Genomic DNA, 27,518 nt, shown 5'->3' with positions numbered 1-27,518 from the left:
GGCTCGGGAGGGGGAAGCATGCCTCCCTCTCCATAAATAATTAATCAGTCCAAGCGACCCCAAGCGCCCTGGACCACCGCGGGGCTGATTTTTAAAAAAGCAGGAGACCACTTTTTTTTTTAATAGTGCCACCAATGAGTGCATTGCTCACCATCTCTGACCAGAAGTGTTTGTTTTAGTAGAATTCCATTGCTTTTTATGACAATCATTCTCTATCTTCTGTGGAAAGACACATAACTTCCATTTAAAAAAGTTTTTCAGTTGTGTGTTAATCAAATATTCTAAGGCACTACCAATTTTATTAGGGTCATGGTCAAATATTCTAGGGTGCTAAAAATATTTTGCTCAAACAACTATAGAGCAGCCCAATCTTCCTCTTGGTGGCTGGGTATACAAACAAATCTGAACACAAAATTACCCCTGAAGGAATTGTTTATCAATAAGCTTCGTTGTTAAGGTGAGCGGTCACTATAGTGCATCAGACAATTATCGAAATATTACACTGATGATGCGTACTCAGTATTCGATCGATGTTAGGTTACAATCAATTACACATATTTGCAGAAGTAGAAGAGGGTCATGTGAAAGATACCAATCAGCTGAGCATATAGACACCACAACTCAACTTCCAATATAATGGTGACAGAAGTCAGCACCAAAATCCAATCAACTTGCCCAAAAAAGTCATTTATCCCATAAATATTCATTTTATTTAATTGCATATTGCATTTTATCTACTGAATAATAGTTGTAGAAAATACTCAGGAAAGACAAAAGGTAAAATTGTGATTCCAATCACAGAAACTGCCTACGTGTGCATATGCACGCCAGTAATCCACACTACATCTGACCTGTAACCCGCCAAGTCAATAAGTCACATAGGCCACAGCTTGTAAAATGCCATCACTGTGCCAATAAATCACACTGCTCCAGCTTGTAAGTTGCCACCGCCTTGAGAGTCAACACAGCATAGTATGTAAAGTGCCTTTTACAAATGCATTGGCCATCTTTCTTACTTTTGTAGTGGTGGTGTGTTTTAAATATAGTACATGCTCTGCACACTCACTGGATGCTGGATCACCAGCTGCTTCTGGGGCTCTCCCAACCTAACCAAAGGGGACCAAGCATGTGAGGGCAGTATCTGAGAGTAACTGCTTGCCTACTGTTGATGAGCCAGGAGACCCTGGAGGACTGATGGGACTGCCCAGGTAGGACAAGTTGGACGGAGAGGAGGGTAGCTTTCCAAGCAGCTCCAAGCTGCCCACCGACCAATGCATTCTTTATCGTCTTGGCCAGCGCAGCACCGCAGGCCACCTGACTGATTGATTCAAGTGGCATTAGTAGGCTAAACTCAGTAGAGTTATTAGGTATTAGCCATTTGTGAGGGCACAGGGTGCTCTAAAGAACACTGTTTCCTTTTGCCATATTATGCAGAGAAGTAGACACACAATTGTTTGACTTTTGCCAAGATCCTTCCTCCGCCTTTGGCATCATTGACTACACCTGCCATTGGGGAGTGCAAAGTCAAAGAGTTATTGATCAGAGTTTACTGAAAATGCTTTTCAGTTACCGCACAGATAGATTAAGTAGTGGAAGTCTCACTCCAGTGACTTTGAGTATTGAGAAGAAGACAGAGGTAGAGCTGCGACAGGCACATCTTTTCAACAAGTCTAATTTTCAAAGACATTTCATTGGACCATTTTGATGAGGTTGTGCCCAGGACGTTTGAACATAGGCTACAAAGGCTCCTCCGATGAAGCAGTAATGATCAGGATAAACTGCCTAGCATAGGTGGCCACCTTTTGTCTCTGAAACAAACATGTGTCAACCAAGTTGCATCCAATCAGGACAGGCAGGAACAGAGTATTTTTACTGGCTCTACTGCCCTTAGACAAGGACAATGTGGTTCCACCTTTTGACATGAACATCAATTCGCCAAATGGCTGGGGCAGTGGAAGTGACATCACACACCATTTGACCTTTACGTTCACTCACACACATGCATAGACATACATACCCAGTCTCACATACACACACTCTCACATAAACTCACTCTCACCTGCATGCATGCAGACAACATACATTAAAACATGTTTTACTTACTTTAGCTGCGAGGAAGGGTCACATTCCAGCTAATTGTACGCAATGTTTTATTACACAATAGTGTAATAAGAAAAGTTGACCAAAATACGGAAATTGGAACCTCCACCAAGTCCATAAGGACAGCTGCCTCTATGTTCCTGTCACTGATTCTGACACCTCTGAGCCCAGGAGCGCAAATACAGTGCCAAGGTCACAAGGGGCAAGCCAGGGGGCACAGCTGCGACCTCCAGGGAACCCTAAATGCCACCCATGCCTCTTGGGATTTAGAAGCATCACATTAAATGGTTACTACAATTGGCCCACGCTGTAGTATAAATTAGTACAGTGAAGGCAGTTGGTTGTGATCCAGGTGGGCTAGCGTGCAGCTTTGTTTGGGTTACTAGCCACCCCCTCTTGCAGTCTAACAAGCAGCGGTACCAATGCTGCCCATTGTGTCAGACCCAGGTTAGGTTATCTGGCAAGGAGTACATTTAATAGAGCAAAATGGAGAATTAAGGAATTTGCATGTGCCGTGCCCCTACTGTTGGACTGGGACTGAAAATAGGCACAGGCACCAAAATAAAGATGTCCCCATTTTGGTCCAATTTTGCCAATCGGGCAGTTTTGAACTTGTTAAGACACGCTGTTTTGCAAAGTATGGCAGACAGCATGCATTTGTGTTTGCTGTAGGCAATGTTTGTAGTCATATCAGAGAAATCACCACTACTGTCAGTATAGGTGCTCGAAGTAAGACTGCGGGGGCTGGGTGGGGGGTACTGCAGTATGCCAAAAATAACTATGCTGGATCTCAGAAGGTAAATGACCAATAAATAGGTGTTTAAATGTTTTTATCGTCTCACAAAAGTCAAATGCCAAACAATGCCTTCTTACAAATTGCTGCTTATTCTTTTAATACGGCGATTGGTGTTTAGTTTTCTTTCTTTGACTGCAAAGTGAGAGGCTTTTGTGAGCTATGTGACAGTCTTGCATAGATAAAGGGAGTCCAAAAGGAAAAAGTTATAGGCTGTAATATTCTTCTACCACACCAGAACAATTAAATGACTGTAAATGAACCGTACAAACATTTAAAAATCTGGAAATCACAAATTAAACACTTTTTTGTAATTTTGAAACGTAATGGAAACAAAGGCAATAATATGATCAACAGAAATAAAACCGCTTTACTTGGTGATATGCAACTGATAAATATTCTCTGAAATCTGATTTCTGCATATTTTCCTTTGTGCGATGTACAGTTTATCAGTCAAACTGCACGTCTGCACATATTTACTAGAAATTTCAATGGAAAATGAGCTGACTGTAAATGACAGTACACTACTACACCTTACTTTAGTAATATATGTGCACAAGTGTGCTCCACAGTGCATCACCTGCTACATTCCACATCCTTACCACTCTACTGCTTAAGAGCATGACTCATTTACTACACCTGTTCTTTGTGGAAAGCTGGGATTTTTCACAATCATTCTGACCTTAGTGATATAACACTGATAGCAGCACCCCTGCTCAGAAAGTTTTTTCCAGTACCACTGCTCTTTAGGGCATAAAACAGACATTTAAACAGCCCAAAACTGTCCCACACACATACCCGTCATGTCACCAGCCCCTCTGGCACTGACTGATAGCCCTAGAGACCAGTCCGACACTGCATGCCCCATCAAAATCTGATCCAAGGCAGAGGCACTGCTGGGTTACCACAGCCTCGTTCTATGGAGCAGCAATCTGGTTGTACCAGAAATTAAATGTACGTTACTTTTAGACAGGAGGAAGAGACAGAAAGCATTAGGAAAGAGAAGGTAGAGATGACTGTTGGCAGATTTTTCCCAATGGGTGTGGCTCAACCGATACCCACTTCTGCTTCTCGTTCCCTTACCTTTCTTCCTTTGTACCAACCCTGAGTCGGATCATATTTCCATCTTTAATGTGTACATTACCACCTCATCTGCTTTCCTCGTCCCAGCCTTCACATTTGAGGGGTGAGTGTCCTCACTCAAAGACAGGTCTACAAAGGTTCTCCCTTAAAATCTTTCCTTCATTATAAACTCTCCCAGCCCAGGCCTTGGTGTTACCCTTACATCAGCCCGTCTGATGCCCAGCAGACAGCGAGCCCAGGCCGAGGGAGGGCGGGTTCGAAGGACCCTGAGCAGGAAGCCTGGGTTCGATGTAATGGAGATTACCGCTTAGAATTCAAAACATTTCTATGCACATAAGTACATCCAGTGCTTAAATAAAAAGTGCCTGGGCCCTCGCCAGGACGTCACCACTTCAGCTTGCACCACAACACAACTACTAACATCACACTCCTACAAATGTGACAATCCAGACAGTTCGAGGCCCCACAGCTCAAAGAATGGCTTGGGAGCAAGTATTAGTTGTTTTCAATGTATTTTGAACTAATAAACAGCTGATGTTCTGCTTATCGTTAAATGACACAAACTGCACCACCATGTCGCAGCTGTCATAAGGTAATTAAGCGCTGGTGTTGGTAATTAAGTGCTGGTGCAAAGTGCTGAAAACCACCGACTCAATTTAAGCACTGTAGACTCCATTGGTCATGGGAGCCAGTATTCACACGTTTCTAAAGAATGCGAGTGAGCTGTTTGGAGAAAGTGCCAAGGTACAGACACACACCATATTATAATTAAATATAACTAACAAATACATACAAAATAGAAAATATTAGATGAAACTTACCACCGTAGAAAATGTTGGGTATGCAGTGTCTGCAGGAGAGAAGGGATCCTCTGTTCCTTTTGGACTCAAGTGCTAATGAGCAGAAGTGCTGCCTTTCCTGGCCTTAGATAAGGCAAGGTGGCAACTATGCAGAATGAGGGCATAGGGGTTTTGGAGTAGACTTACTGATGTTTGTATGGGGGTCACGCAGTACAACTTAATTCTGCACTGCGCCCACAACCCTCTACAATGAATGGTAAATAAGGGGTCAGTTTTCTACTGCACTGAGCCATGCAAGCTTCCGTGGAAGACTTCAGTAAATCTACCCCACGGTGTGCTCCAGTGAGGTTGATGAGGTAGAATGGATAACATCTATTTTTCTAAATCCAGAAAATATACATGTTAGAACTGGGGGTCTCTAGTTGGCAGAGGTAGGCACCACTCTCCAAATAGGGACCCTTGCTTCTAGTCAGGGTAAGGAGGAAACCCTCTGAGATAACCCCTGCTCACCGTCTAGGTAGCTTGGCACGAGCAGTCTAGGCTAACCAGAGGCAATGTGTAAAGTATTTGTACCAACACTCACAGTAACACAGTGAAAACACCACAAACTGACTCATCAACAGTTTTAGAAAAATAAAGATATTTAATCTAAACTACACAAGACCAAAACGACAAACATCCAGCATACACAGTTCAAGAATATGGTTTCAAAAGAGTTCTTAAGGTTGCGATAAAAATTCTTCAGGTTGCGTTAAAATAATCCACAGTTACGTGAAAAGTTCACAGTTGCATCACGTTTAGCTCACAGTACCTTTAGTTGCGACAAAGTTCCAAAAGCAGAAGCTGGTGCGGTGGAAAACAAGCGATGCGTTGCTCCTGAGACCCTGGGTAGGCGTTTGCGACAGCCCCGTTGCAGCAGCGGGCGTGTTGCGACGAATCCGATCTGTATGGGGAGGAAGGCCACTTGTATGGATTCCGGTGCGTAGGTTCCGTAGGAAGTTTGTTCTCGCAAAGGCACGATGCGACAATCTTTGGAGGTGTGACGATCCCCGGGGTGACGATGCGCGGACCAGCGGTAATCTTCTCTCTCGCAGCTCCTCGATGCGTTGGCTTTGGCGATGACTCTAGCAGCGACGTGATGCAATCCGCAAGCAGGCGGTGCGGTGATCTCTCCCAGCGACGACAGGCTCTGCGACGACACTCGCAGCGATGTTAGACTTCCCGCACCGATCGGGTGCGTTCCGCAACCGAAGGATGCGACGGCTCTGACAGCGGCAACAGGCGCTGCGACGATCTCGACCTTCGTAGCGGCTGGAATCTTCTCGCACTGTCGGGGATGCGCTCCGCAGCGAGCGATGCGATAACTTTTCTTTAGCAAAGTCTCTCAAGCTTAGTTTCCAGCTTCCTAACACAGGTACAACTTCCAGAGGCACCACACATGGGCCAAGCACTCCAGGAAGGACATGACTCTCTCAGTAGAGCTCAGGGGAAGCTGGGGGTGAAGTCCTTTTGTTCCTGGGAGTTCAGAACAGGGAGCCAGCTCTTCTCAGGCTCTTGGAGATTCCTTCAAGCAAGGGGACACAGCACAAAGCAATGTCCTTCCCCTCTCCTTGGCAGCAAAGCAACAGCAGGGCAATCCAGCAGAGCAACAGCTGGACAATCTTCCTTCTTCAGTTTCAGCTTTCTCCTTGGCAGAGGTTCCTTCTTGATTCCAGGGTGATCTAATTTTCTGTTGTCAGGGGTCCTGTACTTATACCCCTAAAAGTCTTTGTTCTCTTTGTGCAAGTGGGCCCTGAGCCCGGTCTGAACCAGTTCTGGGTGTTGCTTGAGCACTTTGTTTGCCTGGCTTCTTCTTTCCTTTCAGAGTGAGGGGCAGGGTCGTCAGCCGCCCAGCAGGAGGTGGAGCCAGCATTGTGGAAGGCAGGCACAGCCCTATTCAGGCCCAGGTGCTAACTCCTCCCACCACTCAAGTTGCAAATGCAGTCATTCAGCCAGCCTCCTGGGGAATCCCCAGCCCCTGTCACTCTCAAACAAGACAGTCAATACACAAACAGGCCAAGGCACACAGAAGGGTCGGACATGAGAACAGCAACTTTCTAAAAGTGCTATTCTCAAACATAGGATTTAAAAACAACCTTTCCTAAAAGATGTGTTATTAAATTCTGAGTTCAGGGATACTAGACTCTTATGTCCTATCTTGTTCCTATGGGAAGAAATGCTGGTAGCCACTGTAGCCAGCATCCCCCATGTTAATCTATGGAGCAAGATAACCTTACAAGTGTGGAGAAGTGTGGCTCAGGGGTTAGAGGCAGCAGACCCGGAAGCTGAGATCGGTCCTGGACCAGGGTTCAGTTCCCCGCCTCGGCGGGTCTTGGGCTAAAAATTCCACGGACTCGATAATGCTCGCCCCGGTGCCTCCTCGACTCACGGGTTCACACTCTGCGACTCTGGGCAATAGCTTGCTTAATCTCCACAACGGCCCCTCGCGGCGGGATGCCTGACTTTCACCTTGTGGATACCCTGCTATCTCACAGGGGAATACCAGGACGGGTTCCCTAAGCAAGCGCCGGGAAACCCACTGCGGGTAGCTGTGCGCTATATAAGCTCAACTACATTTACATTTACAATAGTGAAAAACGAAAATGGCTGCCATTCACTACCAGAGCATGTCACCTGCACCTGTACATGCTCTACCTTTCACATACACTGCACCCTGCCCAGGGGGGTACCTTGGGCCTTCCATAGGGGTGACCAATGTACACAAAAAAGGGAAGGGTTAGGCCTGGTCAGTGGGGACACTGATCAGGAGGACATATCAGTTCACAGACTGCACACAGGCACTGCGGTGGCAGGCCTGAGATACCATCTTAGGGCTACTCCTGTGGGTGGCACAATCAGTGCTGCAGGCCCACTAGTAGCATTTGTCATCACCAGCCCTGGCACACCCAGTGCACTTTACTAGACTTTATGGTGATACAAATATGCCAATCATGTATATCCAATCATCATAACAATGTACATAGGGAGCACTTACACTCTGACACTAATCAGCAGTGGCAGAGTGTCCAAAGCATCTAAACCAGCAAAAACGAAATCCAGCACAGCATCAAAAATACAGGAGGTAGAGGCAAAAAGATAGGGGAAAACCACGCCAAAGATGCCAGGTCTAATACACAAACAGCATGAATAAGCATGTGTTTTCCAGCGAGAACACAGAACTTCTCCACCTCTGCTTTCCATCCTCACCACTCTGCCTCCCCGCCTTCCTTCCATATTGTTACCTTTGGAGAAGTTCTGATTCGTGGTCCCCTTCATAAAAGATGTAAAGACCGCTGGTGCACAATGGGACTATAATATTAGTGCACCAATCCTACTAGCCTTTAACATACTCCAAGTCTGAGGATACGTACTCTGCTTCCCATAGTCAAGGAACAGAGAAATCACCATTAAATATTTACTTGAATAGGCATCAAGTGTGCTAAATGTGAAATGCAGAAAAGATTTTGTAAATTTTGGGTAGGAAAAAATGCAATATCATACCTGAAATGTGTTCAAAAGTCACCAAATTCTGTACTTGTGGAATCTCAGCAGATTCTTATTAAAGAACTCCCTCTTCCTTTCCATACCAGCTCCACTCCCTAATGGACGATGAAGGTCGCAGATGACCTCTCATCTTCTGACCAGGAGCTCAACATCGCCCTCGTGGTCTTCCTCTAAAACCTCATCTAAGAACTTCTGGTTCTCTCATAGTGTACGTAGGACCAGCTTCAAGTGCTCTTTGTAAAAATTTTTGCACTTGAATTCCCTGGAATTGTTGATCCAAGATGGAGGAGAAAGGATGTGATTCTTATGAGATGCTAAGCTCATTGTCTCTGTGATGTGAGTGTCTTTGTCTCTCATTGACTGCATTGTCATCCAGCAGCTCCTTGGATGTCTACTACAGCATCTGTATTAAAGCACTATTGGACAAATTCTAACTGCAGGAATAGTGGGCATCCTTCTGTCCTTTACCTTGTTAGACAAGTAGAGATAAGCCAAGCTGGATCTCTTCATATTTACCTTTGCCATTCCCAAGGAGTACCGTACTAGCGTCTCTACCTCTTTTGAAAAGGGGGTCCCAGGATCTTTTCCTTGTTTCATTGTTACCTGATGAAACTCTAACCATGTGCATTACATTGGTCCAACAAAAGGCCCCACTTCTTATCTCTCTCTTTTTCTCTACATGGTATGTTGACAGCCTACACGGGCCCCAAAAAGTGATGGCCAGTCAGCCTATTGATGTTCGGAAGTGGATGAGTACAGTGGGAGATTGCTGTTCAATGTTAGGAACTTAGGGCAGACGGAACCTAAGTGGCTGCGCTACCTGGGTTCCACACTTGGGACCTCACTGGACCATCCACACTAGGAGACATTATGAAGGGGATGGTGCTCAAACCCTTCCAACAGTTGCAGGAGGAATATCAGCTCCACCGCAGCCAATTCTATAAGTATTTACAACTCAGACATGCACTGATATCATACATAAAGAGGCTGCCAGAACTACCCGAATTTAACCCACTTGAAGGGCGACTGTTAATGGGAGACTTAGGCACCCACAAGATCAAACCTTAATAACACACAGTCATACCATGTTGGGCGCGTTATGGATGGCGTGGGAGGGCGACGTCATGGCCCTTACTGATGACAACGGGACAGAGGCCCTGGCAAGTCCTCGAGGTGCTGCCATTGCAACCTGGTACCGCTGAATCCTGTTCAAATACATACACCATGCATATTATTTAAGGTCCCGTCTCTGGCGCATGGGTGTGATATCGTCTCCCACATGTGTCAAATGCAGTGGGGAGGCTGGGACTTTCCTTCATATGGTATGGAGTTGCAGCATTCTCCAGCCCGTCTGGCACAGGGTAACCTCTTGCGTGTCACAAGTGCTGTCCTGGCAGCTCCCCTTTGAGCCCAAACTAATCCTCCTACACAGAAAATACAAGATCGAAGGAAATAGATATAAACAACACCTCCTGTTTTTCTGACTCACACCATCCGAGACAGACATAACCTGACACTGGAAAGAGACCTCTTCACCATCGGTGGGCAGTTGGAAACGTGCCATGGACAGATGCATGGGGATGGAACTGGCAGTATTTCGGGCGCGAGGCTGCCCACAGAAAAATAACAGAGTATGGAAGCAGTGGGCGGAATACAGGGGTATGGACCTACCCTCTGCACGAACTCCAGAATTTCTCATTGAGCTTGAAATACAGTCATATAGTCATGGACACACTTATAGCTCGTAGCTCTTGCCATTCCAATGCTGCAATTTGACATTCTAGGTGGGACTGGTTTGTGCCTTGGTTTTCGTTACTTCTTCCTTTTTGTTGGTTTCCGAAATATAGGTAATGCTCAGAATTGTACTGCATCTTGATGTTTATGTATGGGACTTTTAGGCTGTGCTGTACCACCAATAAACCTCAATAAAATGTGTTCAAACACTAAAAAAGAACTCAGGGCAGGGTGCACCTTGATAGGTTTCAGTTTTCGATGCCCCGCCCACTGTATATATTACGCTTATGAGTTAGCATGATGTGTCTAACCAATATGCAGTTACAGCTTATTATTTATGTGCTGCAACCGACTGAGCTATTTTTGTGATATGCAAGCTTCAACTTCTTCTAAAGAGAGAGAGGCTTGTCTATGGCAGACAGACTTCTGATGCTGACATTTGCTCTGCAGCTCCAATGTCTCATGGTACAGTTCCCCCCCCCCTCCCTTATAAGCAGAAAATCCCTGTTTCAGCATTTCTTGCCTTGAGTTAGTTTTTCAGAAATGTTTCCATGCCCTGGAGAAGCAGAGCTTCGGCTCTGTGACCTTGAGGGGAGATAACAGTGTTGCCTTCGCAGGTGCAGATGCCGCATGTATGAGTTCATTGTTCACCATTTTGCTAGTTCTGTAATTTTCCAGGGTGGGCGTGTCTTTACCCTGCATATATCAATAAGGGCTAGCTAGTTTAAGAAGGGTATAGGAAACTCAGGTAGGTACGTCAAAAAACAACAACAGAAAAGGAAAAGCACTGTCTTCCTTATAAAGCCCTCACCCACCGACCTAGTCGGTGGCATGCTTCATCATCGGGCCCACCACAGTGGCACCGAATGTGCCCCGGGTGTGCTTCAACGCCAGGTGACTGCGGAGCTGGTATGTTGCTGAGTGTGCAGTGAAAAGGGTGAAAAAAGTGAAGTTTTAAAAGCTATACAGCTCCAATCTACGTCTTCTTGCCTTTTTATCCGCTAACAGAGGCCCAGTTCATTAAAGATAAGTAACACTCGGGTGCTGGGACCTTCTGTATAGCTTTTAAAACTTCACTTTTTTCACCCTTTTCACTGCACACTCAGCAACATACCAGCTCCGCAGTCACCTGGCGTTGAAGCACACCCGGGGCACATTTGGTGCCACTGTGGTGGGCCCGATGATGAAGCATGCCACCGACTAGGTCGGTGGGTGAGGGCTTTATAAGGAAGACAGTGCTTTTCCTTTTCTGTTGTTGTTTTTTGACGTACCTACCTGAGTTTCCTATACCCTTCTTAAACTAGCTAGCCCTTATTGATATATGCATAAATAATCCAGGGGATACGGTCTAGCCTATCTAGTCCTCTCTCTCTTATTGATCTAAGCGTGTCTTTACCCTGCCATGTTATGTTATAATGTATTGTCATGATAGGATGAGTCAGTCCTCTCGGTGCACTCCCTGGGGTGTAGACCTGACGGGGCACATCTGCAGATGAATATTATGTCCTAATAAATATATTTCTTATTATTCTCCACTGCCTGGCTGGCTTATTATATGAGAATGATAAATGAGTGAGGTAAGTCGCTCAGGTGGATTTGAGCCACGCTTATCAGATAGCGCCCGAACAGGGACTCCGCGATAAGGATCTTTCTCACCCGTAAGTGGGTAGCAGAAGGCCGGGGACCCTCTGGTCGGCACGGTGGGTCTGGGTACCCACTTTGATGCCGAGCTTGGTTCTCGCAGCGCTGCCCCACCCTGCTGATCGGGAGAGGTCCCGGTTCATGATCCTGCGCCGGAGTCCGGAAGGCGGAACTTTGGAGCTGACCGTGTTGGTCCCAGCAGCCGGCGGTGGAGAACGGTGGATGTCGGTTCTTCGAGCAGAAGGTGAGTGGTCCGACTGTTGATTGAGGGAGCTGGGATGCTCCATGAGACCGGTGTGTCTCTGAGACCGGTGTGTCTCTGATGATTGGAGGAGCCGGTGTGCTCCTGGGGCTAGTGTGCTCCGGGGAACTCAGAGTGCAAGTGGCGCTCTGACAGACTATTGGTGATGAGGGTTTCGGGTGGATGTCTGTTTTAGAGCATCCGACCAGGTAGTACTGAGACTGGAGTGTGGCTCATCACGGTTAAATACTGGGAAAGGACCCAAACCCCTAGTGTGAGTGGTTTGATGGAAGAGTCCCAGATTTTCCGGGGTAAAGTGCGCAACGGTCTGTAGTGCCGCCCGGGTGGCGGATGTGTCCTCCAACCTCAGAACAGTTAGTGCACTGTTCGGTCTGCGGTAGGGTCCAGGTTCCCCAAACTTGGTCGACGGGCCTTGTCCCATTATGGTAACACGTGTTTGGCAGGGACTCAATGCATAGGACGTGCGTGTGTGGTTGTAAGTGGTTGTGTGTGGAGATAGTTGCTTGGTTCTTTTGTGTCTGGGTATGTGTGGGTTCTTTGGCGGTATCTGATTGAGTGAGTTTGGTGGTGTTTGATTGAGTGTGCAAGATGCCGTGTTTCAGTAAGTTGCAATGTTTTAGGTGTTGCTGCAGTTCAACTGATGTCAGATTGGCCAAGAGCCAACCAGCTCCTGTAGAAGACTCTTTGAATTTTGAGATGTATGTGAATATGGATTTATCTCGATTTTGTTTAATATTTCTGATGCAGTTAAGATAGATTACTTGCAGGAGAGACTGTTTGCTAGGCACAGCTGTCAGAGCATGTTTGATTCCCTAAGGTTGTGGCAGAAAGAGGAAAGTTTAGTTTTAAAAGAAGACAAAATGTGTACATTTAAAGTTGCTTTTAATGGCTCAGTGAGCCAATGTGAGCAGTGATTAAGAGGATGGGGTATGCATTTCATGTAATATGTTTGATTTGGTTATAATTGGTTTGGTTTGAGAGCAGTCTGTGGGCTGCCTTTTGTTTGTGTAAATGTTTGTTTGAATGAAGTGGGTGCACCTTGTTGCATGAGTTAGATTGTCTGGTCCTTGTGAGCTACCTGAGATGGTTGTGCCTGACTATCAGTGTGTTTTTCATGTAGTTTAAAAGTGCATGCAGGGCTGTGCTCCGCTGGAAAATAATTTGGTTTCTTTCATCCCCTTAATTTCTGAACAGTAGAAGATGAAGAAAAAGGGATTTGATTACCAGTAATCAGAATGTATATTAATAGAATGTAGGAAGAGTGTAAAGTTAGAAAGAAGAGAAAAAAAAAGAAAGAGAAATGTATTTGTCAAAATAGTGTTAATTATTGCATGTTAGAAAGAGTTAGGAAGGCTTATTGGCTTTGTCAGCGCCAGAACGACAAGCGTGGAGTGTGAGGCAGATTTGGCCTTGGTGATGAATGCAGGAAGGCTGGCTAGCAGCCCAGAATTCTTAGCTCTTGGAAGACGGTGAGAGTGAAATGCATTTTTTTTTGCACGGCAAAGGCGGCCTCCAAAGGGGGTGGAGAGCAGAAGTTGTTTAGTTAGTTTTAAACATGACTTGTTGGGTGGATGTGTTTCAGTCCACAATAAAATAAAAAAGGGTTGTAGAACTCTGGGCTGATAAGGTTTAGAATAACAGTGTGTGAATTTTTATTCCGTTCTGTAAGATTATGTAGAATGGAAATATAGATGCCTGCAGACGCAGAGCATGGCAGGGCAGGTGTGACCTTGGTGTTATCAGCACCATTCCAATGGGTTCGCAGAGTACAGGCAGAAGATTATGGGGGGGGGCTAGGAGGCTCAGCTCCTGTCACAGACAGCAGAGATGCACAGTTGGAGCCATGTGAATTGTGAATTTGCAGCCAGTCTGCATAATTATGAGTGCAGACGGCTGCTGGTTCAGACTAAAGTATAATGCAGTTGTTCAGAACACATGTGATTTAGAATTAGGAACAAAATTATGAATAACTTTCAACAGGTTATTCCATTTGGACATAGAGAATTACACTTTAAAATGGCCTAGTCTGAGAAAATAAGGATTGTTTTGAGAAAAATGAATTTACTAAATATGTTAGTGAGTGTTTCAGATGCAATAGTTTAAGCACATGTTACTCCTATTGTTTGAATTGTATTCAGTAAGTGATTGATTTGTGTGCAGTTTAATGGCAAAAAGAAATGAGAGATTTATTGGTTGTCTGTTGTGTCCATTTTTGTTGTTGATTTTTTGTTTCACTGTTGGACCATGTCATAGTATAAAATGTTTCTATTTCAATAATCATTAAGTTGGGGGGTCCCTGATTGGCATACTGATTAGTGTCTTTGCTAGTGGATACCTAATGGAGAGTCTGATGATGCGAGGGCAGGTAAAAATATTGATTGTGTTGCTCATTTTCCTAGCTAAAAGTCCAAAGTAAACTAGGGGAAAAACAGTTCACACTGAGGCCAACCAGAGGGGATCTTCTCCCTTCAAGGGATCTTCTCCCTGTGTCCGTTAAAGCCTCACAGGTAGGCTTCTATTGTCCGTTCCCTAATCCCACGACGGAGTCGCACAGCTTTTGCAACTCAGGAGCACTTAATCCGGGCCCAGGCGCAATCCTAGTGTCCCATCTGACAATGTCTCGAAAGTGCACCAGGGCTCTTACCAGCAGTCCATCCCTAACACTTAACTATTCTTCAGCACAGTTCTCTTCTAAGTCCCTAACTCAGCCCTTCTTCCGGTGCTCTGGACTCCTTCTTCTTCTTTCTGGGCCGCAGATTATATCGAATCAACTTCACCGACGTGTATCATGAGGGCATTGCTGTGTTTATAACATTCATTAGTGTACCCATTGTTAGCTCCCATGAGATCTTGTTCAAGATCCCATGTGCATTGATCGAAAATGCATCTTGTTACATTGTTTCTTTTTTTACTCTTTTTAGTCCCCAGTCTGATGGTGGCCTGGCTGCTTGAGTGCCAAGAACCACTAAAGCAGGTGAAATTGTCCACAAAATAAGAGGGGTGATGGTCATGATGGCTTTGTGAATGATGCGGCTGGTTTTGAAGATGGTACAGGCCGGCAAGAGAAGCCTATGGGATTCCAACAGGGAACTGCAACTGGGATATTTCATTGGCCCCTAAATTGGATGTGCTGGGGCTTGGTGAATGCCCTTAAGGGATACCAGTGTGCAGTCTGGGAGTCCATGGCATCGCACTTTACATACATAATGGTTCAAAAGTACAGGGACTTCAGTCAGCAGTTCTGAAGTCACTTTTTTTAGAAGAGCAAGTTGGTTCCAGGTTGTCTTTGTTTTTTGGCAATATGTTTCTTGAGGGTGAGGCCTTTGTTCAAAGTGAATCCAAGTGACTTGCCTTTGAGTGAAAACTGACACTTGTAGTTGCCCAGATTCATGTCATTGAGCCAGGTTTGTACTATTCCTAGCTTGGTGTTCTTGGTAAATAACAGGTATTCTATCTTGGCTGGGTTGATCTTAAGGTGGGCTCTGGACATCCACGCCTGGAGGATGTGCAAGCAGTGTTTGAAGCATTGGATGTCTGAAGCAGATGAGACTTTCAGATAGATTTGTGTATTTTAGTCATATTGGTTAATCTTTATGTTGTTATCTGTGAGCACACCCCATGGTGCACCATGTAGAGGTTGAATATTACAGGAGACAGAATAAAATCCTGGGGAACTCCACAGGTAATAGCGATCTTTTGGGACCTGGAAGCGCCGATATGAACATCAAGAAGCAAAGGTCATCTTCATCAGTGGTCAGGGAGGTGTCTTCTACAATATGTAAGGTAGAGGTCTCCATGCCGCAGTGTGGGAGAATCTGGCCTATCTTAAAGATTCTGGGAAGATGCCTTGAATAAGGGAGATACTGACAATGATGAGTAGGAATGAGAGAGCTTCACCTGAGAGAGCTCTGATGAAGGTCGAGAGTAACATATTATCTTAAAATCTTGCCACAGCATGATGGTAGTTCACATAAAGCAGGTTTGACCATGCTGGCTTTTCCTAATCAAGGAGATACAGGGTCCGATTCACAAAATCTTTTGCAAATATAGAAATGAGTACCGCATGAATACTCTTTTATAGCATATGATTTGCTCTTTTATTAAGTGCCTTTATGAATCAGACTAAAAGTCCAACTCCTTATTAATAAAAGTGAACAAAGGTATCAGTCATTTCTATTTGTACTAACTCTATGTGGATATTCCCATGTTATTCCCATTTTATTTCTGTTTTAGATGTTTTGGGGCCAATTCACAAAGGCATGCTAGAGGACGTAAATGAGAACTCCAGGAGTAATACTTTACACACTCCATAATCCATTTGTGAATCGCCCCACGGTACAGGTGGTAGTCAGCTACCATGGGATGCTTGTAGCTTGAACTCATAGTTCTTTGGCTATGTGTGGTAAATGTGAAGAATGAAATAGAGAAAACATCAAAATAAAAAAAAAACAGTCCAGGATGAAGCAGACTATGCAGAAATTCTGAGAGTGAAACAAGCAAGGGAACTAACCGGAATTTTGAGGCTGTGAACTTGCACAATAGAAGGGAGTGGTTTATGCATACTGTGTGTGCATGCATGTACACACTGTGTTAAATGAACAGCCCTGAAAAGCTATTTTGACTCCCTTATATGGAAAACAAAATCTGTGAGTAAGAGTTTGAATCATGTGGGAAGAGACATTCATTCCTCCCTGCCGTGAGCTTCCAAACAAATGAGGAAGATCATAAAAACTATGCATTTCTGAGGCCTGATGATTCCTTTGGTCTGTTTAACCCCTTCGACGCTCATGACGAGCTCAGCTCGTCATGGAGTTTCCATTGATTTCAATGGAAATTACATGGAAGATTATCAGGGACCTTAGCATCCAAGTGGTTAATTTTCCTGGATCACAGGATCTCCACTCCTGGGTATACCCCATAGACCCATGTGCATGTGATCAATTGCACATCATTTACCTGGTTTCTAAGGGAGGACGTGCATCTTCTTTTCTAGCTGCCAAATTATGGAAAAGTCTTCCAATAGATCAAAGTCATGTCAAGGAAATTGACGAATATAAATAAAGCCTGATTCTATAGAGAGTATTCCAGTTTCCCAGATGCTATGATGCTCTATTAGTCTCCCATACTCTTCAAAGCACAGATTTACAAAGACTTTATGCTTGCGTTACTTTTTAAACCCAGACCTGACGCATAACCCTGTTTAGGATTTACAAACCAACTCAAATGGTGATTTGTGTTGATTTATAAGAAAAAGTAATGCAGTGCAGCACCATATGCTGGCTTGCTCTAGTTTGCATCAGGCAGGCGTACTGTGGGTGGTGCATGGGCAGTCCCATGAACCCACCCATGGATTCTGACGCAAATCCATATCTACAAAGAGCTGTAAACATGGATTTATGCCAAACTCCTGCACCTACCTAAGGCTGGTGTAGCGAGGAGAAATATCTTTACTTCTCATATTTTTTTCTCTATGCATGTGTGCTGCACTACATATAAAATAGCCGTACAGCAGCGGTTCCCAATCTGTGCACCGCGGCACCCTGGTGCTCCGTCAAAACTAGCCAGGGAACCACTCATACAGAATAAGAGACATGAGGTATGCAGCATCAGTATGAATATTTTCAACACTGACCAAGGACAGAGGAGGACCAGCCAGCAGAGAAGCCGGGTCATTTTTTTGATGCGACGTTCCCCGCTCCTTCAAGGCCACCCGCTCTCTTTTGCCCAGGTCCCTAAGGTTGGGCGAACTCATGAATTGCAACCTGTGAAGCATCCTCATCATCAATATCTGAGTAGGAAGGCACAATACCGTTTTATAAAACAAAGCAAAATTGTGTGAGATTTCTTTGCTCTTTGCAAAAATGGAAAAAACACATAACTACAAAACAAAATCAATTGCAGCAGCAGTTCCAATGAAGCACACCTCATCCAAGACGAAAATCAACTTATGATAAGATCATCTCATAACTCTGCCATCATAAACCATGTTTACTCTTCGCTCCCGAGCTAAAGGCAGCTGAACTAAACGCCGCAGTTGTGCCCAGTGCAGGGACTTTTTAACCAGCTGCAGCCGCAGCGCCGAAGCATCATCTCTTTCCGCAGAGCCATGGTTCCCACCGCTGCCCACTCCTCCTGGGGAAACATCCTTTACAACGGAACCGTTACAACGCAGTACCGCTACAACGCAGGATTTACAACGAAAGTCGTTACAACGACTTTCGCTGGAGGGCGCTCTAGGATAGGGGATAGTTTAATTTACTATCCAACACCTTCCCCACTATCCACGGGGACTGGAGTTGGAATAGTAAATTAAACTATTCACTATCCAGCGCCCCCCAACGCAAGTTGTTGTAACGACTTGTGTTAAACCTGCGTCGTAAAGGTACGCGTTGTAAGGGTAAGCGTTGTACCGTCATACATCCTCCTCCTGCCAGGATAGTCCACTGCAGTCTTCAAACAATCGTTCCTCTGTGGCTTACAGTAGTGTTTTTAACACTTGTTACCATAAATGAAACTACTGGGGCACGTTCGATAGTAGAATGTAACTACTATAGTATACATACACAAGTGACAACTCTGAGGCTGTTAGAAATTAGAATTGATGGGACATTTTCACAAGCTTCTGAAACCACAAGCTGCTTGGGACATTTACAAGGTACTCAGGTTTTCAGTTCTTCTTAAAAAGGCCATGTTCATTATGGGGTCAGGAGAGAAGCGTGCCAGTGAGGAGAGGCAGAGAAAAAGGAAAATATCAAGCACAGCCGCCACCCCCAAGCAACATTTCCCCTTGTCAGCAGTGCAGTTTTCACAATCAAAGTTTAAGGTTGCAGAAACGCAGAGAAATATGCCTTGGGAGCAATAATTAATTATACATTGGAACAATACAACGTTTACTTGTGAAGGTTTAATTAAATACATTTTTATTTTTGATCTCAGCTCCATCTTTCTTCAGAGTCAAACAGTTTATATTGTATTCCTTCGTATAATTAGCCAGGAACTATGTGTCTTTGTTAAGGCTTCATTTTTTGCAGACTAAGGGCCTGATTACGAGTTTGGCAGACAAGTTACTCCATCACAAACGTGACGGATATCCCGTCCGCTGTATTACGAGTTCCATTATGTTCTATTGGATATAATGGAACTAGTAATACGATGGATGGGATATCCGTCATGTTTCCCGTCCGCCAAACTTGTAATCAGACCATTAGTGTTTGGGAATAATGCCAAGCTGCAAACTTGGAAAGTAATATTAAAGCAGCCCAGAGAGCTGAAGAGAGAGAGAGAATGGTTCTGGTGCAGGGACAGTCGCTCTATACTGGTAGATTCATGTGCTTTTAATTCCCTTCTTAACAGCATCTTCCGTGATTTGTGGAACTGGCTGTTCTGGACAGATTAAAAGAGTAGCATATATTAAGTGCTATGTCGTGTGTGGCTTAGCCCTTCTAGTTATTGCTTGGTTGCTGATCCTGATAAAGTTTTCTATTAACATCTGTTATATTTTTATTTTGTTACATCTATGATTATAAGCCCTTCCTCACTGCTTCATCCCAATTATTTTAAGAGAGGAAAATTGAAGCACTCTCATGCCTGGGCTTACATCGCCCTACCCACCAAAAAGAAGTAATATAATGGGGAGCCTCTGGCAGCGCACAACAGGTCAAAGGACCCATGGGTCAAAAAAGTTTGGGAACTGTGAGAAGTTGGCCTGGTATATGGTGTCCACTAATTAAAGTGGGCACCTTGCACCAGTCCAAACAACCCTTATGGCGATTTAAGAGGTCAAAGATAACCCTAGAAAGCTATCCAAGTGGTAGCAGTGGAGAGCAGCCTTCAGGCTTAGTCTGAAGAAATGTTAAGCAGCTTGTTTACCAGAATGTAACCTTAATGTATTGGTTAAATGGAGAACCACACAGTAGTTCTACAAATATGTATTTATTATTATAACACACCTTAAATACCTAGCAGAATCTGCTAAACGCAGATAAACACAAACCACACAATACTGTAGCACAGAAACAAATGTAAGTAGCACTAATACACAGTGGGCTCCAGGGGGAGACCAAACCATATACCAAAATAGTGGTATAAGAACCACGACTTGAGTAAAGACAGTGTCTAATAGTTGTAGAATCAATGGGACCCCAAGGAACCACCCATGGTGAGTAAGTAGGGACCCCACGGAGGACGGGTGCAGTGAGAGTACATGACCGCGTGCTACGTACAATTCAATGGGAGAGTCGCGGTTGCAGTTTTAGTGTTAAAGGACCCTGTGAAAAGATCGCCTCCTTTTTTCACTCTAAAATCCAGGATATTTACTTAGCCCTTGAGGAACAAAGAGCTGCTCTCAGTGCATCTATACCTGGTGTAGAGATGAGTTTAACCACCACCGAAATCTCCACTCTTTGCACTCTGGACACCTTTCCCTCGCTGACTTTACAAGATCTTGAGCTCTTGTTAGCCAAGACTAAGTCTGGATCCCCTTTGGATTCCTGCCCTCTGAAGGTCATTAAACAGTGTAGGGAGACCCTCTTACCTCCCTTGGTGGAGATAATGAATCTTGCCATTAGAGATGGCACCTTCCCTGCAGAGTGGAAGAAGGCGGTAGTGAAACCCCTGTTGAAAAAGGCTTCCCTGGATCCTGGGGTCCTAAAAAACTTCCGGCCTATCTCTCTGCTCCCCGCCCCTGCTAAGATGCTTGAGACTCATCTCAACAAACATCTTGCTGCCTTTGTCGAAAGCTCTGGATGCTTAGACTCCTCCCAGCATGGATTCAGGAAAGAATTTAGTACCGAGTCAGCCCTCACTATTGTACTTGACAAGATCCGTACATCAGTAGATGAGGGCCAGACATCTCTCCTGGTCCTGCTAGATCTAACGGCGGCTTTCGACACCCTCTCCCCCTCGGTACTTACATCTCGGCTGAGGGAGGTGGGGGTGAAGAACGCAGCTCTTGATCTTCTGACCTCCTTTCTCACAGGGAGGGAACAAAGAGTCAAGCTTGGGGAGTTTCTATCTCCATCCCGTCCTGTGCTATGTGGGGTTCCTCAAGGGTCGGCCCTTAGCCCGACCCTCTTTAATATCTATGTTACCCCACTGGCCAAATTAATAAGATCTTTCGGGATGGAGGTAGTCTCGTACGCAGACGACACTCAAATCCTCGTCTCCCTACCCCATTCAGATGAACTAATCGCCCCCAAATTTAGATCTTGTATGGAGGCGGTCGGTAAGTGGATGGTTCAGAACTCTCTGAAACTGAATGGGGAGAAAACGGAGGTGATGGTGTTTGGGGGAAAAGAAAACATCTGGTCAGCCAACTGGTGGCCTGACTCCCTTGGTACTTGTCCCTCCCCCACATCCTCTGCTAAAAATCTCGGGGTGATAATAGATCCTGCCCTTGACCTAGGCAGCCAGGTGAGCAGAACTGTTTCCACCTGTTGGGGCCTGATTCATACTCTCCGTAGGGTCAGGAAATTTCTCTCCCTCCAGGCAAGAAAACAAATAGCTGTCGCTCTCATCGGCTCGCGCTTGGACTACTGTAATGCGCTGTATGCAGGACTCAATAAAGGACAGCTGCAGCGCCTGCAGGTGGTCCAAAACGCCATAGCCAGATTTGTCCTGGACATTCCCAGACGCTCTTCAGCCACTGCAGCCAGGAAAACACTGCACTGGCTGCCGGTAGAACAGCGTATCCGGTTTAAGGTCCTGTGTATGACCTACAGAGCCATCGCTAAAAAGAGCGACACTGGAATTGGATCCATTATCTCCCACTATGTTCCCCGAAGAGACCTGCGTTCCTCAGGGAAACGGCTTCTAGCAGCCCCCCGTGTTCGGAAAGCTAGGTGGGGCGGCAGAGCTTTTTCCACTCTTGCTCCTAAGTGGTGGAATGAACTTCCTTTGGATCTGAGATCCCTCCCATCCCTACAGAATTTTCGCACGGCCTTAAAGACCCTTCTCTTCAAGCAAGCTTATGTCTAAGATCTTAATGTCTCCTTTTCTGGTCCTTCCTGACCTTTTGCTAGGCGCCTTGATACCTTCGGGTTAGTGTTCTGCGCAATATAAATATTTTTTCAATTCAATTCAATTCAATTCTTCCCGTTGGATAACAAAGAAACTCTTCAGAACAAAGAAGGTTGGAGAGCCACCCCTTCCGTGGATACTGAAGAACCAGAGTTACCTATCCCAAAGATGCTGGGTGCATAGGGTCGAAGTGGCATCGTAAACCGCAGTTGTTCTCAATGGGAGTCTTCTAAGAAATGCCACTGCTGGAAAGAAGTCTGGGTCACTCAGGAGTGACCAGGGGCTCTGTAAATGAATGCCCATTGATGTTGGGTTCTTCAGGTGTGAAGAAGGAGACCTTGACTCTGCAGCCACGGGGGCCAGGAGACATTGAGGATGACCAGGAGCCGAACACAAGCTGTCCCATGAAGGTTGTCAAATGCTGAGGGGTCAGTGTCTGGAGGGAGCATCAACAAGCCTTGGCAGTGGCAACGCAGGAAGAAGGTTGAGGAAGTTCATGGTCTGGCCCAGCAAGGACCAATAGACTCACCGCAGCAAGGGGAGTCAGGGCAGACCTGGAGCAACCAGTGGAGCCCAAGGAAATCAGGATTGTCCCTCAAATGGACCCACAGGCTGAAAGCACAGGAGTCGCGAGGGTACCTCTAGCAGTTTCACAAAGTCCCAGCTTGCAGGGCGCAGAGTGCATGGAGGCCAGAGTCCTTTGTACAACATGTGTGTAGAAGATGGGGCTATCAATAGCCCAATGCACTTAGTTGAGGAACGCCAACAAGCATATGCAATTGAAAAAGTACACAGTGCACAGAGGTTCTGGTTAGGCAGTCCCCACAAGGGATACTGGCCTTAGACTTGGTGAGAGGGCAGCTTGACCTCAAGAAACATTGAAACTCATCTCCTGTATTGCTGAAGCCTTCGGAGTCTGCAGGAGCTCAGGATCAGCAAACTGGTGAGTTGCATTATGGTGCCTGCGAATGCCGGGGAGTGACTCCTTCACCCCACGGGAGATACTTCAGATAGCCTTGATGCTTTACAAGTCCTGCACAGAGCCTGTATGGTGCACGGGCACATACAGTGCTTTGGACGACAGAGAGGGAGACAACATCGGGTCCAGTCGAAGTCCAGAGTGTCCAGACAGTCGAAGTTCAGTGGTTTCTTGATCAGAATCTTGTCCACTTCGAATCTAGGGTCCTACAGCCAGGTAAGCCCTTTTGTACCCATAGGAGAGGGTTGTACAGATTCAGGAGACCCTCCCAGAGGAGGGGCAGGACAGTGGGGAGGATACTCCCATGTCCTTTGTCCAGTTTTGCGCCAGAGCAGGAGCCAATGGCTCCCAGGACTGGTTTGAACTGGACTATGCAGAGGGACATGAAGTATGCCCCCGATGCAGACTATCAGCTACTTTGGAAGTGCACCCACCCAGCCCCAATACACTAATCCTGTCTGGGAGGTGGTCACACCTCCCTGTGACAGAATGCCTATTATCCTGCCTTCCCCTGCTTGAGCTTGGGTCAGCAGCAGGAGGGCAGAAATGTGTCACTGGTCGGCAGCAACCATTTTGTGCTGCCCGGGTCCAGAAGGCTGGTACCGGGAAGACCAGTGACCCCACAAAGCTTGCTTCAGAAGGGTGGAATCACACCTCCCACACCGGTTACTGGTGTGGAGGTATGATTCCAAGGTGGTTTATACCAAACACGACAAGTTTTGTTGCAGCCGTTTTCGAGATGGCATTTTATGCGAGCATATAATGCACCTCTACCTATATGTCTGGCAGGGCCGGACTGGCTACCGGGCAGTTGTGTGTGCTGCCGAGCTGGGGGCTGATTTCGTTGATAGGGACCTGCATGTGAAAAACGAAATTCGTTTTGCCTTTTTTATTTCAATGCGCACGCAGGTCCCCATCAACGAAATAAGCCCCCACCACCGAGAAATTAACCCCCAGCTCGGCAGCACACACAACTGCCCGGTAGCCAGTCCGGCCCTGATGTCTGGCTGCGTCACCGACAACCCGGGAGAATGGTCTCCGAAGGCTGTAGAGGCTCTGCTCATGCAGGAGCACCCTCTCATGTAAAACCCAGCACCATGCCTTCAGTATTGTCGAGGCCTGCTATAGGGGTGAATTAAAGGTTTTAAGTGTAGTGTACACAGGCTGCAATGGCAAGCCTGTAGTTCCCTTTTGCATGGCCTGTCATGTTATGTTATGTTATAAGCTGTTTTGTAACGCGCTCAATTACTACCGGAGTATCCTGGCGCGGTATACCGCTGGGGAACCCGTCCTGGCTTTCCCTGTGGGATGGTCCCTACTGGGAGTCCCCAAGGTGAAGCCAGGCATCCCCGGCGTTGATGGGGCCGTTGTGGAGATTAGGCAAGCTAATGCCCAGAGTTGCCGAGTGGGACCCCTGGTTAGAGTAGGCACAGAGGCGAGAATTATCGAGTCCGCTGACCCAGGTCCACGACCCTGCCGCGTCGGGAATTGAACCCTGGTCCCGGGCCGACTCGTGCTTCCGGGTCTGCCGCCTCTAGCCAGTGAGCCACACCACTCCACATGGGTGGCATAATACATGCTCCAGCCTCTGGGAGGCCTCTGGCGTACCTATGCCCTGGGTACATGTGTACCATATACTAGGGACTGACAAGGGTACCCCAGTATCAAATCTGGAGTGTACCTAAGTGCATGCATAACATTTTAAGGAGAAAGCAGATAGACTGGGGTCCTGATTAGCAGGATCCCAGTCAGACTAGTCATAAACAGTGTAACATCAAGCAAAAAGTGGGGGTAACCATAAGAAGCAGATCCTACTTTCCCAAAGGAACCACCACTCTAAAGCATATTTTTTTGTATAGGTGGGAATTCTTCTAGCACAAAAACTATGCTGACCACAACACAGATTCCCTTGCACTATAGCACACGGGTGCTGCACCAAGTGCACTGGTGCAAATAGACATGGCCCAGTTCTGCTCTCTCCAGCTCATACAACGCAGTGAAAGCTTGCGGCCCGGCATTGTGTGGACTGTTCGTAAATCTGTGCCCAAATAATTATGCAGCACCCTGAAGCCAGCTGCTTGAGTTGCAGCGCTTTGGACTGATAATAACTTGACATGAACTGTCGAAGTTTACAGCAGATAACCAGCACCTGCTTTAAAAGACACCACTACATGAACTCATCTTATGTCGCAGGCTGGTTATGAAAATGGACATGGAAAGGATACGCAATTTAGAAGCACCTTCAATCTCATGTTTCATTTTACTCTTCTGTTTTCCAAGCACCTTATCATAATCCTTATACTAATCGGCGTCACGTTCCATATGTCGTTTGCAAGGCTGTACTCACATGCAGTTAAGCACTAAACAACCGTCAATTGCTTATTGACTAGAATGATTTACTATATACTACGTTGTTAATGCAATTTCGATGTGCAGTTACATTAAAAAATACAAGTTAGATCTTCATGAAATTAATACCATGGAAAATTAAGACACATTTGAAAATGAGTGATTTACAAACCTTATTATGCCTACTCACAGAGTCACTGGTAATGTGACATTGCTACATGCAACCAGTTCGCAATACTTGCAGCAGAATGTTTACAGATATTTCGCTCTGATACATTTTAATCACTTATTCATTGTCCTACGGTGCAAACGCATGCACAAACACACACATGCATGCATTCACACACGAACATGCGAAAGCATATGTACACCATCACAGCCTTCACTTAAATGCATCTCAGCTCACCTCTGGCATCCTTACATCTCAGTGGTGCTCGTCACTCAAAAACATATGGATGATGTTTGAATGGTACAATACAATTTTAAAGTTTAAAAAATCCCCACCGTCACTGCCCAATTAACTCGAAACTGCACTTTTGAAAGTCTACGAATGGCTGCCCACAACAAACAACCACCAAGGTTATTGGAAAATCAACTCTTCCGGCAAGCAACATGCTGGCCAACAGCCAAAACTCCCCATCATAACCGACAATTCCGAGCAGGCGTCTGCCTTACCTTTCTTTGCATGAACCAGGTAGAGCACACAGGCACAGGTGACGGCCACAATGCAGTGGAAGGGAATGTTTCGCATTCTCGTTCACAGCTGCTCCCGAACAAGTCCTCCAAAGGGGAGAGCGGGAAGCCTCGCACCCACCACCTCGGGGAAGCGCAGACGGAAAGGCTGCGCCGGCTCCAGTACAATGAATAATTCATCCTGTGTTTGAATTAGTAACCTGAGCTGTTCTCTGCTTCCTTCAGTCCGTCCTAATGATCCGTATCAGATGTCCCTGATATGCGCTGCCCCGGACGCTTTATCGATATAGCCAGCATCTTAAGGTTTCATACATGGGCGATCCCTTGTAGATGACATTGTACCCGAGGGGACCAGAGACATAATGCAGTCTGCAATACAACCCAATTCATCAAAATGGACACTTTCTTTCAAAGTGCCATATTAAATTCTCACTTCATTTCATTGCCATCCGATGGGGACTAAAGTACCTAAAACTAGTTCTTAATAAAACAAGAAATAATAATAAAGGAAATGCAGTAATGTCCTCTCTGATGACACTGAAGTGAAAGTTGATACAAATCTGGGGTTAGGAGCATTCACACTAAAGAGTTATCCTCAAGCCATCTGTAGGGGATCAAAAGTTATGGATGAGACATGTAACAACATATAGAGTTTCACCCGGACCAAGATTTTTGGGATGGCATAACTACAACATTTCTGTGCATCGTATGTATGTTTCAGTCTGTGTGTTATTTTGTGCATTCAGTGTGGCACTTCGTCTCTGTCGAATGAAAAAAGTAAATAGAATTATAATGAATAATAATTATAATATAATTACAGAAAGTGAAAATATCAACTGTATGGCAGTTAAGTATTTTGTCTTAAAACAAAATTGCCATAATTTACAAGTTAAACACAAAACAATATTTTCAACTTTGAAACAACGATAGTGAGGCGTGGGTAAAGGACACTAACAGCGCAAAAGTAATACAAAAAAATAATAAGAGGTGAACAGAATAGAAAGTGTGAACTATGTAAAATAAATCCCACAAAAAGTAGAAGGGGATGCATGATGGGTCATTAAAGGTTCAAGAGGAAGCTTCTGCCCCTGTACACAAGGTGTGGGGCGTGGGAGCAAGCCCTTCTCTATAAATCTATATTTGTTATTTCAATGCAAAATCTCAATGGTGAGTATCGGTATGTTTTGTTCTTATTTTGATATATAACTCTTCACACCACCCACTGAATTCCAAATGTTTCTCAATTAATTCTATTTTCTAAGTATGTTTTCCTCACAATTTTTCATCACTTAATTGTTTATTCTCTTTGTAATATTTTCAGCCGTCAAACTATGATAATAGGCCAGATGTAAAGTATGCCAAAATAACAAAAATCATAAAAAAAGATAAGAGGGGAACAGAATAACATTCTTCTATTATCATTCTTTTGCAGGTCGACTAAGAAAAAGCAAATCCACCATCCACACAAAGAAGCAAAAAATATATACAAGAAAATACAAATAGTCACTTGTTTTGAGCAAAAAC

General features: G+C 45.3%; 1 protein-coding gene across 1 annotated transcript in view; it reads right to left on the bottom strand.

Moving 5' to 3' along the window:
* The window catches only part of CDCP2 (CUB domain containing protein 2), a 334,374-nt gene extending 308,322 nt beyond the window's left edge, over window positions 1-26,052 (bottom strand). The window contains exon 1 of the mRNA XM_078671806.1: window positions 25,977-26,052. Coding sequence (XP_078527932.1) covers window positions 25,977-26,052 — 76 coding nt within the window. The remainder of the gene's footprint in view (window positions 1-25,976) is intronic.
* Between the last annotated feature and the right edge of the window lie 1,466 nt (window positions 26,053-27,518).

This window comes from Lissotriton helveticus, chromosome 1_2 (genome assembly GCF_964261635.1).
Source record: "Lissotriton helveticus chromosome 1_2, aLisHel1.1, whole genome shotgun sequence".
Classification (NCBI taxonomy): Eukaryota; Metazoa; Chordata; class Amphibia; order Caudata; family Salamandridae; genus Lissotriton; species Lissotriton helveticus.
The sequence above is the reverse complement of the archived record's forward strand: the minus strand, read 5'-3'. Positions and strand labels throughout refer to the sequence as shown.